The sequence below is a fragment of the Stenella coeruleoalba genome (genome assembly GCF_951394435.1).
Source record: "Stenella coeruleoalba genome assembly, chromosome: 5".
Classification (NCBI taxonomy): domain Eukaryota; kingdom Metazoa; phylum Chordata; class Mammalia; order Artiodactyla; family Delphinidae; genus Stenella; species Stenella coeruleoalba.
This window is the reverse complement of record NC_137150.1, coordinates 34388773-34405766: the sequence shown is the minus strand read 5'-3', so window position 1 is coordinate 34405766 and position 16994 is coordinate 34388773. Positions and strand designations below refer to the sequence as shown.

The following is a 16994-nucleotide window of genomic DNA, read 5'->3' as shown; positions in this document are numbered from 1 at the left end:
ATACCAGTCAGAACGGCCATCATTAAAAAGTCTACAAATAACATTTGCTAGAGAGGGTGTGGAGAAAAGGGAACACTCCTGCACTGTTGGTGGGAATGTAAGCTGGTACAGCCACTGTGGAAAACAGTGTGGAGGTTCCTCAAAAACCTAAAAACAGAGTTGCCATATGATCCAGCAATCCCACTCCTGGGCATATATCTGGACAAAACTATAATTCAAATAGATATGTGCACCCCTATGTTTATAGCAGCACTATTCACAATAGCCAAGACATGGAAACAACCTAAATGTCCACCGACAGTTGAATGGATAAAGTAGATGTGGTACATATATACAATGGAATATTACTCAGCCATAAAAAAGAACAAAATAATGCCATTTGCAGCAACATGGATGCAACTAGAGATTGTCATACTAAGTGAAGTTCATACTAAGTGAAGTAAGTCAGAAAGAGAAAGATACCATATGATATCACTTATATGTGGAATCTAAAATATGATATAAATGAACTTATTTATGAAACAGAAACAGATTCACAGGCGTAGAAAACAGACTTGTAATTGCCAAGGGGGAGGGGGAATGAGGGGAGGGTTGGAGTGGGAGTTTGGCATTATCAGATGCAAACTAGTTTATGTAGAATGGATAAACAAGGTCCTACTGTATAGCACAGGAAACTATATTCAATGTTCTGGGATAAACCATAATGGAAAAGAATATAAAAAGTATATATATATAACTGAATCACTTTGCAGTATAGCAGAAATTAACACATTATAAACAACTATACTTCAATTAAAAATAATTTTAAAAATTAAAAATAAAAGTTATGGAAGTAGCACTCAGGTTTTTAATGACTTTTGTATAATAATTATGTTAAGCTATAATGCTTCTTTATGGTATGAACAGGTAAGTTTTAATATACAGTCTTAAATTCATTGAAAATTGCCTATACACTCCAAGGGCAATTTCCATCTTAATTAACATCTGGTGATGTTTGGTCCTGCCAACTTGGCTTCCAATTCTTGGCTTCCCAGGCTCAGTCGGAATTTAGTCAAAGATAGTTTTATAGAAGACCAGCCTTCCACTTATATATAATTTGGTTGCTTTATACTCTGCCTATGGTGTTTATTCTTTCCAGTGTTCCTTATGCTCTGCAGTTTGGCCAACTAAATGGTTATTTTCTGATATTAGCAGCCAAATTTGAGTTCCTGAAGGCCTGTCAACAGAAGTCTTTTGCTTTCTAATAGTGAATTTGTATGTGTATTTCATAGTTCAGTTTATATTTTCTGTAAAATAGAAAACATTAGCAAACCTTTTCATTTTGTTTGGTCTGCTTGTAATAATGATGCCTTCCATTCATTTAGATGCAAGAATTGTGGACCAAAGGAATGTTAAATGCAAAAACCAGGTGCTGGGCTCAAGGCATGGATGGATGGCGACCACTTCAGGCAATACCCCAGCTTAAGTGGTGTCTGTTAGCCAGTGGACAGGCTGTACTAAATGAAACTGACCTTGCTACCCTTATATTGAACATGTTGATCACAATGTGTGGATATTTTCCAAGCAGGTAAAATGTAATTGAACATTTCCATGGTTAACAAGGACTCTAAAACATCTTGTTCTCTCTATTTGTATGGGTGCTTGCTAAGGCATGGGATTGTTCTAGTGACTTAGAGCAAAGGTTTTCTATTTGTGGCTCTGGGGGAATGCTGCTTTGGATTTTGGAGCTTTTTGAAGCAAGATATAAGAAAATAATTTGCAAATTTTATTGATAAAGTAAGCTAAAAAGCAACTTTCTCTGGGAAACTTCAAATAATGTTACAAAATTGAGGCTTACTAGCAGCCCTCTAGCAACAGTAACAATTGTCATATTCATTGAATCAGGTATGAAAGTTTTGAAATGAACACTCTGTGATTCATAGACCAGTGGTGAGTGCCTAGTGACTGCTCCTGATCTGTCAGGTTAGCCTCTCCTGGTTTAAGAACATGAGTCTAGGCCCACATCTTGCCCCGCTTGACTAGTGAAGGTGAGACTTTGTTATCCAGTGATAGTCATAATTATAACCCTTGCATGGAACTTTTCAATTTTTCAAACTTTTCAGTCAAAATTTGCATATATATCATCTTGTTTTATTACTATAGTAAAGATACTTTGTGATGGAATTTAATGAGTAATTGTTAATTTTATAGCATTCGAGGCTTTTATAGTTCCAGTTCTCTTTAAAATTCAGATCAGGCTTAAAAACATACAATTAGTATTTAGAAGTAATGTAGCACTAAAATTGAGGCTACACTTGGAAAATACTGAGAGTAGTTAAATTAAGGTTTACATTTATTGAAAAAGTTTGATATGCCCTTTGGGGGGAATATCCACTGACAGTGTGTTGGAAAACACCAAGTTTAAATAATAAATAAGAGTCTCTGGCTGTTCTAGGGTACTGTTTTTCAAGGAAATCTTTTGGAAGGAAATGAAGTCATATTAAGCAGCCAAATAGATTTAAACCAAAATACCTAATCATGTTCCCAGCTGTATGAGAGCTTAGTCTTCATTAACAAAAATGTAAGGTAACATGCTTCATGCCTAGTAGAATGTCATATGCTCTGAACATACAAATCTTAATAAATATATTAAATGTTGACCATAAAAAAATGTTTTTCTAGGGATCAAGATAATGCCATCATTCGACCTTTACCTAGAGTGAAAAGGCTGCTGTCAGACAATGCTTGCCTTCCCCATATTATTCAGGTAAGTTACTTTTATGTTATAAACTAGGAACAATATTTTAAGAATCATTTTCCCTTATTTAAGTTTATTGTGAACCCCAGTCTTTGTCTTATTGTAGTATGTTCCATTTTCAAAAGGCCTGAATTATACTTACCTCACTTACTCCTAATTGAGTTGATATTCTGAATATACTGTGGAAGGTTGTGTATCCAAGAGCCTAGACATGGGAAGCTTCCATGCTCCAGAATTATTCTCATAAGGTTTTATTTATTATCTGTTCTTAAAATCACAACATTGTAATAACTGAAAGGTGACAGTTTGTGGTGCATGTTGGTGTTGTTAGGGGTACTGGGAAGCACACCAGCATCCCACAGATGTGGGCATGGTGGGTTATATCTTAAGAAATAGTTACAGCAGTCTTGTCAGCTTGCCTCAGAGTATTTGAGTCTTAGTTATATGTTATCATGGATAACAACTAATCCAAAGCATTGAGTTGAAATTATGTAGGATATACTAAGTATCTTTTCTTTCTTTCTTATTGTTATTCTGCTCTTTGGGAATTAAGCTACTTAAACTCCAGATGAGCCCTAAGTCAGGTCGCAGAGATGTCAGGTCACTGTTTCTCTCCTGTCTGTAGATTATTCTGTCAAATCTAATTTTTTTATATTAACCACACATGGTGTGGCTTTAAAATATGTCAGTAACTTGTGCCATTTGTATCTCTCAGTTGTACATTGGTGTGAAAAGGGAGAGGAGAGTTACTCAGTATATTTTTACATTCACCAATAGTGAAAGTCACTGGTAATGAAAAAGGCTTCTGAATATGACAGTACCTTATCAACTTTTAAAAGAATTTTCCCCAACTTCTGTTATTTAAGCATACCAGCATTTCAACATTTGTGCGCTTTTCTGTTGTGGGCATTTCTTTTCAGAGCCTTAATTGAAAGCCACTACCACCCTGGCCTGTGTGTGTCTGCAGCTGCATATGTGAAGTGGTACAAGGAGAGGGATTTGTTCTCTATCCCGGCCTCTCTCCTGTAGAGAAAGGACCAGGCCTAGAAAATCTGTCTCTCCCAAACATTTTCCCAAGACTTATGAAACTGAAAGGAAAGAAGCAAGGTTGAATTTCAGGCCAGGGAGGATTGACTGAAAAACAGATTTTAAGAGGTGTGGTCAGTGTAACATGAAACTTTGGGGGGAAGATCTATTTTAATTAACAAAAATTTTTAATAGTAACTGAACAAGTAGGAAGATTGAAGAAATTTAGTGATAAACCTAGCTGCTTTTAACAGTATATGCCTCCCATATTTTTTTATACTGAGTTCAAAAAAACATTTCTTAGAAGCTGTTTTTGTTTTCACTTAATTTTCTATATTCTGGGAGGCCTTATTCTTGCTAAGCACAGTTAGGCAGTTGTAGCGGTTTTTAGGAACATTATCTATCTACATTGCTTGGTACAGATTTCTGTACATCATTTGACTGTAAGAGCAATCACCAGTTTTACCATCTGATACAGCTTCAGAATTTTTGGAGTCGTCTAAGATACAGTGAATGAATGTCCTAGGTTTTCTGATATAGTCACAATTTCAAATATTCTAGGTTGTTGCCTGTTAATTCCTGTATTTTTGTTAGAGTGATATCGAATCTTAAACACAAACACCATTAACACTAGGGAAAATCCTGTGTTATTATATCTCAGTTTTTCTTTTGTAAAGTATATCACAGTACTGTTTTACTATGTATAATCTAAATACTTTGTTGAATAGGTAAGACACCAAAAACAGAGAAATTTAAATTACTTACTTAAAAGACATATGGCTATTCAGTCTCATACACTGAATCTAGAACTTTGACCCCTAATCTGAGCTAGTACTTATTCTTGTTATTGTAATTTTTTACTGGTAGCATTTGACTCCAAAGTGGGAATTCTTCAGAAGTAAGTGTTTATAGGAAATTGAAATGCCACTTTTATTAAAGAAATTTAATAAGTTTTATCTTATCAGGTGTTTAGTCATAGCAATACTGTATGCTTTTTTTTTATTAGCCCAGATTCATTCCAGTGATCCCAGATAGTTCCTTCAGTATTGCTAGCTCAGATTTCTGTAAACCACATATCTTGGTACTTTCTGGTAGTGGCACTACTGGTATTTGGTTACCCTCTTGCCTTGTACCTGCACTTGTAGATCTGTTTTTTAGTGCTGTTTCACTGAAAGCTGTTCTCTGCTCAGCTCTTTTGAGTTCTCAGATAGTCTTCAGAGGATGCTTCCTTTCAAATCAACTGACCTGAAACTAACCCAAAGGGTAGCTACTTTTTTTTTCTTCTTTTGTCATTAACAGAGAAATCCATTCAGGAAGATTCCTGCACAGGAAATAATTTTATCTATAATCATGACAAAGCAGCTTCAGGCATGTTTGCACTTTTTATGAATAAGTTTTGATCAATTCTTTATTAATATTTTACTATCTCTGCATTAAATGCTATAAAATATTTTTCAAATCTGTTTAGAACCTGGTAGACAAGCATACTGAGTCTGATTTTTATTTTGTTACACTACTTATGAGAAACTGTAACCCCAGCACATGAAATGCATAAACCTAAGATGAATGGTGATGTTGCAAGTTTTTTACAGCCCAATAACCAGACATTTTATTTCGTTTTTTTTAGCTACTGCTGACCTTTGACCCTATCCTTGTTGAGAAGGTTGCAGTTTTGTTATATCGTATTATGCAAGATAACCCACAGTTACCTCGACTTTATCTTAGTGGAGTATTTTTCTTTATCATGATGTATACAGGTTCCAATGTGCTTCCTGTTGCTCGGTAAGAACTCTAGTGATAATCTATTTGAAATTACTTGAATTGTACATGGACAGATTTATTAAATTAGTTTTTTGTGAGCATATCATTGTATTTATTAAATTTTTCTTTATAAGAGCTGTTTATATATGTCTGAAAATTTGAAAGAAGAATAGGGGAGGACTTACCTGGTGGCGCAGTGGTTAAGAATCTGCCTGCCAATGCAGGGTACACGGGTTCGAGCCCTGGTCTGGGAAGATCCCACATGCCACAGCGCAACTAAGCCCGTGCACCACAACTACTGAGCTTGCACTGTAGAGCCCACGAGCTACAACTAGTGAGCCCACGTGCCACAACTACTGAAGCCGTGTGCCTAGAGCCCGTGCTCTGCAACAAGAGAAGCCACTGCAGTGAGAAACCTGCGCACTGCAACAAAGAGTAGCCCCTGCTCACCACAGCTAGAGAAAGCCCACGCGCAGCAACAAAGACCCAACGCAGCCAAAAATAAATAAATTAAAAAAAAAAGAATAGGGGAAAAATTATTCAGAATTACACCATTTTACCACATCTAACATAAGAATTGTATCATCTAGTATTTTAATCATACAGATTTAACTATATTCATATTATATACAGTTTTACATTTTGCTTTTTTCTTAAAATTGAGTAATTTTTTAATATTAATACATAACTGTAATATGACCATAATTTAAATTTTTTTCTAATTCATTTAAGTTCTTGCCTTAATTAGAAATTAAACTGTTTGGGAATATGGATTTACAAGTTGCCTTTTGTGGCTCTTATTTACATATAAAAGATGTGGTCTTAAACAACAAGGTCATACTGTATAGCACAGGGCACTATATTCAATATCCTTTGATAAAACATAATGGAAAAGAATACTAAAAAAAAGAATGTCTATACGTGTATGAGTCACTTTGCTGTACAGCAGAGACTGGCACAACATTATAAATCAACTATTCTTAAAAAAAATCTGGTCTTAGAAAACTGAGGTTACTAAATCTAAATCAGTTCCTATACCTGATAAGTAATTTTCTTTTTTCTAGATTTTTGAAGTACACACATACCAAACAGGCTTTCAAGTCAGAGGAGGTAAGGCAAATTAATCCTCTGAATACGTGACTTAATACTGGGGAAGCTGTCTGGGCACTAAAGTTTACTTAGCTGTGAATTTTCCTTCCTTCCTTTCCTTATAAGCACTTGAGGGCAGGTATTGTTTTATTTTTTGCATTCCTTGTGGTACCTTGCACATAGAAAGTTTACGCTAATATTTTTAAAATGAAAATAAATGTTGCCTATTAGAATTAATAATTAAATTGTAGATATGAATTATAACCTGGCATTGCTATGAATATAATTTGTTCCCTTAGTGTAAAATTTACATTAGTAATGTTCATAAATAATTCAGTATATACCTGAGTCTCATATAGTCAGCTCAGATTCAGTAAGACTTCCACCTTCTTTTTGTTCATATCCCAACATGTTAGAAGTGCTAAGTTTCTTTTTTGAAGCTACTTAATTCTTCAGGTGCTCTCAAGTATTATTGCCATTTTACTGGGGAGGAAAAGTAGGAATCCAAAAAAAAGATAAGACTTATCCAGGTAGCTCTGACAAAATGTAGCTTTATACCTGCATTTTACAGAGATATTTATTGTAAACACATAACTGAATTGTGTTTGAAATTTTGTTAGGCTTTTCATGGAACATTGATTTTCATATTTTATTGAGAGCAGAATAAACCAAAACTAGACCACTGTTTAAGAGACTAACCAAGGAATGTTACACCAGTCTGACAACAGACACAAGACCAAAACTGCATGTTTTATAGAGAGGCCAGTAAAGCCCTAGAAAGTTATCTGTCTACAGTCTAATAATACTAAAGTGATACCCATGGAAGTATGATTTCCATAGCTTTATGCAAATAGAAAATGAGAATATAAAGTTTTTAAAAAATTTGCCCCTATTGTTACCACCTTAATGTAACATTAGGCACTTTTAATCATCCTTTTTTTTTCCTTTTTTTCTGTGAAGTTATGCATATGTAATCTTTTTCTTCAAATTTTATAATATGAGAAACTATATACATCATTTTCCCTAACAATATTTTAAATTACAGCCAAACAATATTTGTTTATAGCAGAACTCTAGATGTAGGAATTATGAAATAATAGTATTCTAAAGAAGAAGCAATTCTTCACCCCAAAGTTTAACAGATAGTCAGTTTATGGCTTTTATTAGTAAAAAGCCTGAAAATATTCATCATCTAATTTGTCTTTGCACTAAGTGGTAAAACCATGTCTGGATTTTTTCCCCCCTGTCTCTCTGTCAGATCCTAGAAGAATAAAACATCCTCAGTTTGCCTAGAAGGAAATAAGAAAAGTATTCATAGTCTTTAGGAATTTTTTCCATCAGGTAAAGAAATGAGTTTAAAATTTTAGCATGATAAATATGAACATTACCCTGACTTCATTTGGCCAGTCAGAGAATATGGAGTTCTTAGTACAGTTAATTATAATTACTTTGTATAGAAATACTCCATCTAAATTCTAGCTACATTTCATGAGGATAGGCTCTTTAAGATCTCAATTTTTCTGGACTTATTTTTGAAAACAGAAACAGGTGCAGGTGGGAACTACAGCCAACGATGTAACACAGAATAATTGATGTAAATCTTTGCAGAGTCTTCCTTGTGTTGTTCATTACTGTTATACATGGTCAAAGGCTAATTGTGCTAAATAATGTTGGCAACACCTGACCGATGAGGAGGTTAAGGCTACTGCAGGGTTAGAGCGGGTAGTTCCACCTTGGAGTTCATGCCAAGCCAGTTTATACCAGACACATTGCACTTCTCATTTTGCCATTTTTCCATCTAAATTTCAAAAGCATAAAAGCAGTATGTTCCAGTTATTCTCCTTTCTTAAAATGTTCTCTAACCCCAATTCATTTATTAGAAAACTGAAAGATAACTTTAGTGTTTCTGATTACGTTTTGTTTTTTTTTTTTTAAAGACGAAAGGACAAGATATTTTTCAGAGAAGTATACTTGGGCACATTCTACCAGAAGCAATGGTTTGTTACTTAGAAAATTACGAGGCTGAAAAGTTTGCTGAGATTTTTCTAGGAGAATTTGATACTCCAGAAGCAATCTGGAGCAGTGAAATGAGGTAAATAGCCAGCTGATTGTATTTTATACACAGAATCTTTGCCTCTTCCCATCTGGTTTGACTTCTGTGAAAAGATTTCCTTTCACTAGTTACATAATCTAAAGCTACAGTAGTCATTGGTGCCAAATCAGGTGACTGCTGTTGACAAGGCCCTGAGCTTTTTTCTGTTCTAAGATGATTTGACAAAATTACTGTTACCTTAATAGAGCTTTATATAAGGGTGGAGCCTATTACCACTGGTGCTTTTAGACAATGAATTAATATCTATGTAAGAGATATATAGGAATAAAATCAAGACACTCCTTCTGGGTATTTGGAAATAGAACTGTACCCCACTAATTAAAAACTATGCCCACATGGAATGGATCAGTCTAGAGATACCCACAATCATTTTAGAATGAGGGCTCCCTAGCCAGCACATATTGACCATAATCTGGAGGTTAGCAGGAGAATGCCATAGGAAAAGCCTGTTTCCACCAAGAAAAAGGAGAGGCCCAGAAGCAGATGTCAGTGTCCAGGCAGGCACTGTCCAGGAAAGACTCGGCAGTTAATGGTTCCAGTGTCAAGTCTGGCTCTCTGGAGAACCCCTTGGTCTTCTTAGCTGGATGGCAGTTGATCTTCTGAGTCTGTTACTCACTCTTCTTTGGCTGACTCATACTCACAATGCCACCTGCTCGTCATCATTTGGCTTCTCTGATAGGTTGACCTACAGGCTTGGCATATGCTAGCCATCAATTTGAATATATTCTGTATGAATATTCATATAGAAAATTGAAAATTTGAAAATTGAAATTTCATATTGAAAATATTCATATTTTTCATTGGGAACAAATGTATAGGAACATGAATACGTTTATTACAGTTATTCTGTATAATATTTTTCTCCGGAGATTGGTTAGTATGAGTCTCTCATCTAAAAGATGTAGCTCTCTGTATACTGAGCAAATCAATTTTCTGCTTAGCTGAGGGCCAGATCCCAGGTTGTGCTACATTAACTAAAATAAAGACCAGGCAGTGAGCTTCTTTGGGGTGATAGCTAACTTGATTCTGTGGCTGTGCCCTCATGCATGCAGATTCCATACCATTTGACTTTCTAATGACTGAATTTTCAATAAGAAGGACTGATATTGTCAGCCTTTTTCTCTATGGTCTTCTTTATAGATCATATTACAAATAAGTTTATATCCATGGAGTGTTTTTACATAGTAAGTTTAGAATACTCTGAGTAACATTCTTACAAGCTCTCATTTTAGGCCAATAACTAAGTTATTCTGAAGAAGATCCATTTAATTACCTTGAATGATTACCTGTCTTAACCTTTTCTTTAAAATAGAATAAAATAATGCCTTCATAATGCTTGGAGACTTTTCTAATTGTAGGCGCCTTATGATAGAGAAGATTGCTGCCCATCTTGCTGATTTCACACCTCGTCTTCAGAGTAACACAAGAGCACTTTATCAATATTGTCCCATCCCAGTTATCAACTACCCACAGCTAGAAAATGAACTATTTTGTAATATTTATTACCTCAAACAACTTTGTGATACATTCCGGTTTCCAGATTGGCCAATTAAAGACCCGGTAAGTCAGCAGATTAATTTTTGCCTTCTTAAACCGTAAAAGAACCTCTAATCACTTCTGGGTATTTCTTCTTTCTGTGATAAGAAGGATAATAGCTTTCTTAAATATTCCTCCTTACTTAAGCACTGTGTAATTCTTTCTTAAATATTCCTCCTTACTTAAGCACTGTGTAATTCTAAGTGTAGTTCAGTACATTTGGGTAAATCCCAAACTGAAAGAGTTTTTTCAGGGAGCATAAAAGGACTTTACAATCTTGATCTTTTGTGACAAAAACAAAACAAACTCAATTTCATGTATATAATACAATTACATACTATAATAGCTTGGTGGAAGCTCATCTTTATAGGAGATTCATTAAGCTCACAGATGCTGGAGTTAGGCAGTCTGGGGTTGAGTTTCAGTTTGGCCATTAATGGCTCTGTATGTACATTCAGTGTACCGCTTGACTTCTCTAAGCCTCAGTTATGGTAATAGTACTACTACTACCAATAGCAACTGTTTCATGTGGTGGTTGGTAAGATTAAGTGAGAATTCATATAAAAAAACACAGCATATTCCTGGCACACACTGGAGGCAGTAAGTGTGACTTGCACATTTGTATAGTAGTATCTGCTGTCGCAGTGCCCTTGGGACCCGTCCAACTTGAGCCCCTGGATACCTAGTGAAAGCCTGGAATAAAGTAGGCCTGGGTGCCCCTGTTGGTCTGTTACTATAGCAGAGGTTTTACCATTACCCTTACCATCAGAAGACTTAAGAACAATTGCCATTTGTACCACCAGGCACTGCCTCTTTACAGTGCGATGACCAAATGAAGGCAGGTAGACACTGCTGCTTGTTCCGGATTCAACATGAGATAGCAGAAAAAGTGTGGGCTTTTTAGTCAGACCTAGGTTTGAATCCAGCTCCATCACTTATTAACTGGGAAGTATGCAGCTGTCTCTCAGAACCTCAATGTTTTCATGTATTACTGAAATTTTATATAAGAATTAAATCTGCAGTCTGTAAAGCACATACCTTCTTGGCACATAGGCATGCAGCAAATATTAGCCCTCTTCTTCTCACCCCTACCCAGACTCCCTTGTGTTCACTATCCCTTATGTTTGTTTGAATACCAGTATACCAGTAATTATGTTAGATCACCTTGAGAAGCATGCGATCATATACTGCTTCCTCTCTTACTACAGTGAATGCTAATTCCAAAGTTTTCCGTACTTTCTGAACGTTTCTTTAACAGTTAAAAGTAGAGACAGGGCTTCCCTGGTGGCGCAGTGGTTGAGAGTCCATCTGCCGATGCAGGGGACACGGGTTTGTGCCCCGGTCTGGGAAGATCCCACATGCCGCGGAGCAGCTGGGCCCGTGAGCCATGGCTGCTGAGCCTGCACGTCCGGAGCCTGTGCTCTGCAACGGGAGAGGCCACAACAGTGAGAGGCCCGTGTACTGAAAAAAAAAAAAAAAAAAGTAGAGACAAAAATTGGCAGAGAATTAAAATATCACTTTAGGGACTTCCCTGGTGGTCCAGCAGTAAAAGAATCTGCCTTACAATGCAGGGGACGCGAGTTCAATCTCTGGTCAGGGAACTAAGATCCCACATGCCACGGGGCAACTAAGCCCGGGCACCACAACTACTGAGCTCTCGCGCCTCAAGTAGAGCTCACGTGCTCTGGAACCCGCGCACCACAACTACGGAGCCCATGTCCTCTGGAGCCGCCTGTCACAACTAGAGAAGCGAGAAACCCGCACACCACAACTAGAGAGAAGCCTGCGTGCTGCAGCAAAGGATCCCGCATGCCTCAACGAAGATCCTGTGTGCAGCAACTAAGACCTGACACGGCCAAAAATAAATTAAAAAAAAAAAAATTAAAATTAATAAATAAATAATAAAATATTACTTTTAAAAAATATAGCCCCATAACAAATACCTTGCTATCTGACCATTTAACAGTGCTAGAAGGTGATTTTGGTTATTTGTATTTTAGAAAGCTGTTAATTGGTTAGCCTAGAAATGTCAGTTGAAATAAATACAGCACAACAATTCTGTAATTTAAAAATTATATTCTGAAATAGTTTTACTTTAATAGATATAAATTTTAATTCTCTGTCTTTAAGGTTAAGCTTCTAAAAGATACCCTTGATGCCTGGAAGAAGGAAGTAGAAAAGAAGCCACCTACAATGTCAATAGATGATGCTTATGAAGTGCTTAATCTCCCTCAAGGACAGGGACCGTGAGTCATTTTCAGTATCATCTTCTTCCTTCTTGCAGTTTGTGTTATACATGAGGAAGAGATTTGACAACAGTGTGTCTAGGATCGTAAATGACAAACGTATAGGAAAGAATGCAGATTTAATTTATCATCAGTGAAGTTTTATAGTAGAATAGATATGTTAGAGAAAAAGTTTAAAAGACATTTTAAGTATAGACTGAATTTGTTCATTTTTGACAAGGCTGATAGTTAAAATAACTTAGAATTATAGTTTGAAGTGACAATTTGAAAAGTTAGTTTAAAATTCTTAGTTCTTCAAAACCTAAATATGGTTTTGTAATTTGAAGTGAATATGGTAACCTTGCATAGGGAATGTTTAGGTTTTATCTTTTATGTGTAAAGATAACACATAGGAATCATCTTACTTAAATCTTACTGGGTTTAATTTGATATCTACTATATGATCATATACAGTAAAAGTAAGATTCTTAAAATATCATTTTAGATGATTGTGTAAGTACTTTCTTGCACCTTACTTAAGCACTTTTAGATGATTGTGTAAGTATTTTCTTGCACCTTACTTAATTCATGAAACAGTTTTCCTATTTTGTAGGCATGATGAGAGCAAGATTAGAAAAGCTTACTTCAGACTTGCACAGAAGTACCACCCTGATAAGAATCCAGAAGGGAGGGTATGTACTGCCTTTGGAATTAGGGCTTTGGGGTTGACTTGCTTTTGCTTTATTACTATTTCAGGCAGAGGAAAGATACGCTCATCTTATGCGCCAGTGTCTGCCTCATAATATATGTCCAGTGTATGTTTAATTAACCTCTGACCCACGTGCCCAAGTTTTCAGCATAAATGATCTTCTCTCATTTTATCAAAAGGACTACACTGTGACTAGTAACTTTTGGGTTTTATTCTCTTTCCTTACCCATGTCGGTTTGAGAATTAACTCTAATGGGCAGTCACATGAATAACTGAAAATTAGGATATGGGTGAACTTAATTCATTTGTAGTGATGCCATTGCCACCCAGATTGCTTTGGGTAATTTATTTTTTTCTAATGACATCCAACTTCATATCACTCTTAATGAAAAAGTAGAAAATTTGCTTCAGACTTAAAGTCATCTGCTGCCAGCATTCCCTGATCTTGTCTTTTCCAGCTTCCTACTACAGCGCCAATGGAGATTCATAAAAGATAAAATCAGACAAGGACCAATAAAAACAGTACTCATAGTTTGTTGCTAGAAACTTGGAGTAATTTCCACTGATTCAGGGCTAGTGTTTTTTATTAGAGACAGGCAGTATTCCTGAATAGGAAGACAGCATTGAAAAAATGTCACTTTTATATGTTTAAGGCATTTTTAATCAAAAGCCTGGGACATTTTTTGAGAAATCTAAAGCAATTCAAATTCATCTGGGAAAGAAAACAATCAATATAGGAAGAAATTTTGAAATTAGAATTAAGTTGCTAAACTTAAACTACCAGATATTAAAATACTCTATAAAACTGCAATAGTAAAATAGTATTATACTGGCACAAGGATCAACATATAGATAAGGAACATTATAGTATAGTAGTTTAAGAGCACAGATAGAGTCAGACCTGGGTGTGCGTCTTAGCTCTGTGAGCAATGGGCTTTGTGACTTTAGGCAAGCTAACATCTTTAAGGTGAGGTTAATAAGGGTACACACCTCACAAGGCTGTTTTGAGGATTAAGTGAGATAATGTATGTAAAGCATTTAGCACAGTGCCTGCCATAGTGCTCAAAAAACAGTAGTTCTTATCATAACTATTTTTGTAACAACTCAGAAACTATCTCTGGTGTGTATGAGTTTAATATGACATATATGGTATAAGCTACTGAAGAATAATTTTCAGTAAATGGTACTGAGATCATTGAATAAGTATTTGGAAAAAAAAATTGTTTCACCTTAAAAGTATACCACCTATATTACAGTTGGAATGAATCCCTTTATGTAAAAAACAAAACAAAATAGTAACCAAAGAATTTACTGGCAAAATACAAATCATCTGTGTTCTAAGTTGTAATTCGAGATGTTAACAAAAGTTAATTGTCTTTGGTTACATACAGGATATGTTTGAAAAGGTAAATAAAGCCTATGAATTTTTATGTACCAAATCAGCCAAAATAACAGATGGACCAGATCCAGAGAATATAATTTTAATTCTGAAAACACAGAGCATCCTCTTCAACCGTCATAAAGAAGGTAAGGCATGTGTTATTCTCAAATTTTGATTTACCCTCCAGCTAATTCTACCATGCTTCTTGTTTCTGCAGCCTATTTCTAATTATTATTGCAAAAGACTCTTAGAATTGCATTTTAGATATAGTAAAAGAGTAGTTTTCTGTAGTTAGAATAGTTTACATTTCCAACCAGATTTCATTGTTCCGTCCTAAAGTACATTTCTGTTCTCTGGAGGTACTTGGTTAGTTTTTGTCTTTAGCCATTTAGCAGTAAACATATTAACTGAGATATAAAATGGACCTGGCATTTAAGGATCATTAAATGTCTTTTATAAGACTGTACCTATCCATAAACCTCTAAAGGCTGAAAACACCAAGAGTGTTCTGGTTTTTAAAAAGCAACAGAAACTTTTCAAATGATCCTATATATCCCTTCACACCTCATTTCCTGTGGTAGCTTTCGAAACCCTCTGATCCTGTGGGACAGTTTGAAAAATTTATAGATAAAATAGGTGTGATTTTGTAACCAAAAGTGGGATCCAGCTGCTCACCATTCAAAAGCCAATAAAGAGGCAAGGTTGGTGGAAAGGAAAGTTTGCTTTATTTTGGATGCCAGTAATCAAGGGGGTGGGGTGGAGGAAGGGCAGCTGCCTGTTCAAAGGCTGATTCCCCCCACCCCAAACCAGTGGGCAAGAGGTTTTATAGGCTGAGGGAAGGGGCTACATGCAGAAACAGTCCAGTCAGCTCTGACAGTCATCTTAAAATTGGTCATGTGGTGGTCTGACCAGTGTCATCTTGATTGCTTTAAGTACAGTTAGTCTTCAGTTCCAGGGTCAGTTTGTTCCCATTTCCTTGAGGCCACTTCTCAGAATTGTGGCAGCTTATGTCATGGCTATAGTCTGGTCATCATGTAGTTAACTTCTTCCACCTGGTAGGAGTTTTCAGTATCTATAAGACAGCTCACAGGATATGGCTCAGAACATTATCTGTAGGCTTTGAGGAGGAACTAAAGGTCCTTGACTTTGCTTAATGACTAAACTATTATTTGGTCTCCTTTGACTGTTTGCCTTTGTTTCTGTATTTCCTCACTTCTCTGATTAAACTTATTCTTTGGCTAAAGTTTTTGCACAGGTGGAGGACATGGAGGGCAAGGACCATAGGGTCCTGCTCTGTTTCAATTTCAGGATACAGGTTATTGGAAATCTCCAGCATGTTTTCAGGGCTATTTAGTAGCAGCCAGAAAGCTAGGAGCACGTTGAGAATTTTTAAGACTCTGTTGAGGGTGGGAGTTGGGTTCAATATGGCATGTGTCCATTGGCTTGGGAACTAAACTTGTCTTACACACAAAGTGGGAGACCCATTTGCTCTATAGGATGATGGGAGAAAAGAGAGGACAGTGGGGATCTGAGATAAGCAGGAGTGTTGGGTAATTGAAGACAAGTAGGGTTCCAGTTTAAGTATTGGAGGGGACAGCGTAGGGATTGAGCAGCTTGGTCATTAGAGAACAGTGATTAATTGATTCACTTTTGCATATGAACTCAACAGAAAACATTTGTAAAGCATTTAGTTATATGGCATTTATCACTAATCAGAATGAGTTTAAAGAAGTCTTTTTCAAACCATTGGTTGTTTTTTGATGGCTGGTAAATCTATATTAGCCACAAGGTGCAGTTGTAGCTCATCATTGGTATATTATCAAGGTCAGAATGTTTTTTCAGGCTGTCTTCCACTTTTCCCAAAGGGGGTTTATACTCAGTAAGTTGGGATGGGGGTCCTGATCTGATAGAACTTAACATTAATTCACTCTTCTTCTTATGTATGTATGTGTTAGGACTACTGGGACCAGTTCCAAGGGGCTTTTTTTTTTTAAGCCATCTTAGAAATGAGTTAATTTAAAGCAGATTATTTGTCATCTTCAAAAGGCAGAAAGCTTTATGCTGATTTCAAGTGGGATGACAGAGATACTTATAAAGTCAAAGCCAATTAATTTACATATTTCCACCTCATAGGTTAGTTTAAAAAAAAAAGAATGAAAAGAACAGGAATTGAGCACCAGTATATTTCAGATTTCACTTTTAAATTTGCTTGTCAAAATATGGAATTAGCCAAATACAGTTAATAAATTAACTTTCTATTTTGTATTCATAGTAACAAATTATATTCAGTATTTTCAAACATTTATTTTATGATAACTGGTAAAATAGGAAAGTACTCCTGTTATTCAGAAAGCAGAATATAAAATATTCACTCATTTAAATCAAATGTTTCTATCTCTTTATAAAGAGGTATGGGT

The 16994-nt window shown here is 35.9% G+C and overlaps 1 protein-coding gene across 3 annotated transcripts in view; it reads left to right on the top strand.

The window, feature by feature from the left end:
• Positions 1-16994, top strand: part of DNAJC13 (DnaJ heat shock protein family (Hsp40) member C13) — a 122825-nt gene that overhangs the window by 62938 nt on the left and 42893 nt on the right. For all 3 annotated transcript variants that reach the window (XM_079921672.1, XM_079921671.1, XM_079921673.1), the window contains exons 28-36: positions 1365-1567; positions 2662-2746; positions 5391-5545; positions 6589-6634; positions 8551-8705; positions 10085-10286; positions 12393-12508; positions 13101-13179; positions 14588-14723. In XM_079921672.1, the coding sequence (XP_079777798.1) occupies positions 1365-1567; positions 2662-2746; positions 5391-5545; positions 6589-6634; positions 8551-8705; positions 10085-10286; positions 12393-12508; positions 13101-13179; positions 14588-14723 (1177 nt within the window). The remainder of the gene's footprint in view (positions 1-1364; positions 1568-2661; positions 2747-5390; positions 5546-6588; positions 6635-8550; positions 8706-10084; positions 10287-12392; positions 12509-13100; positions 13180-14587; positions 14724-16994) is intronic.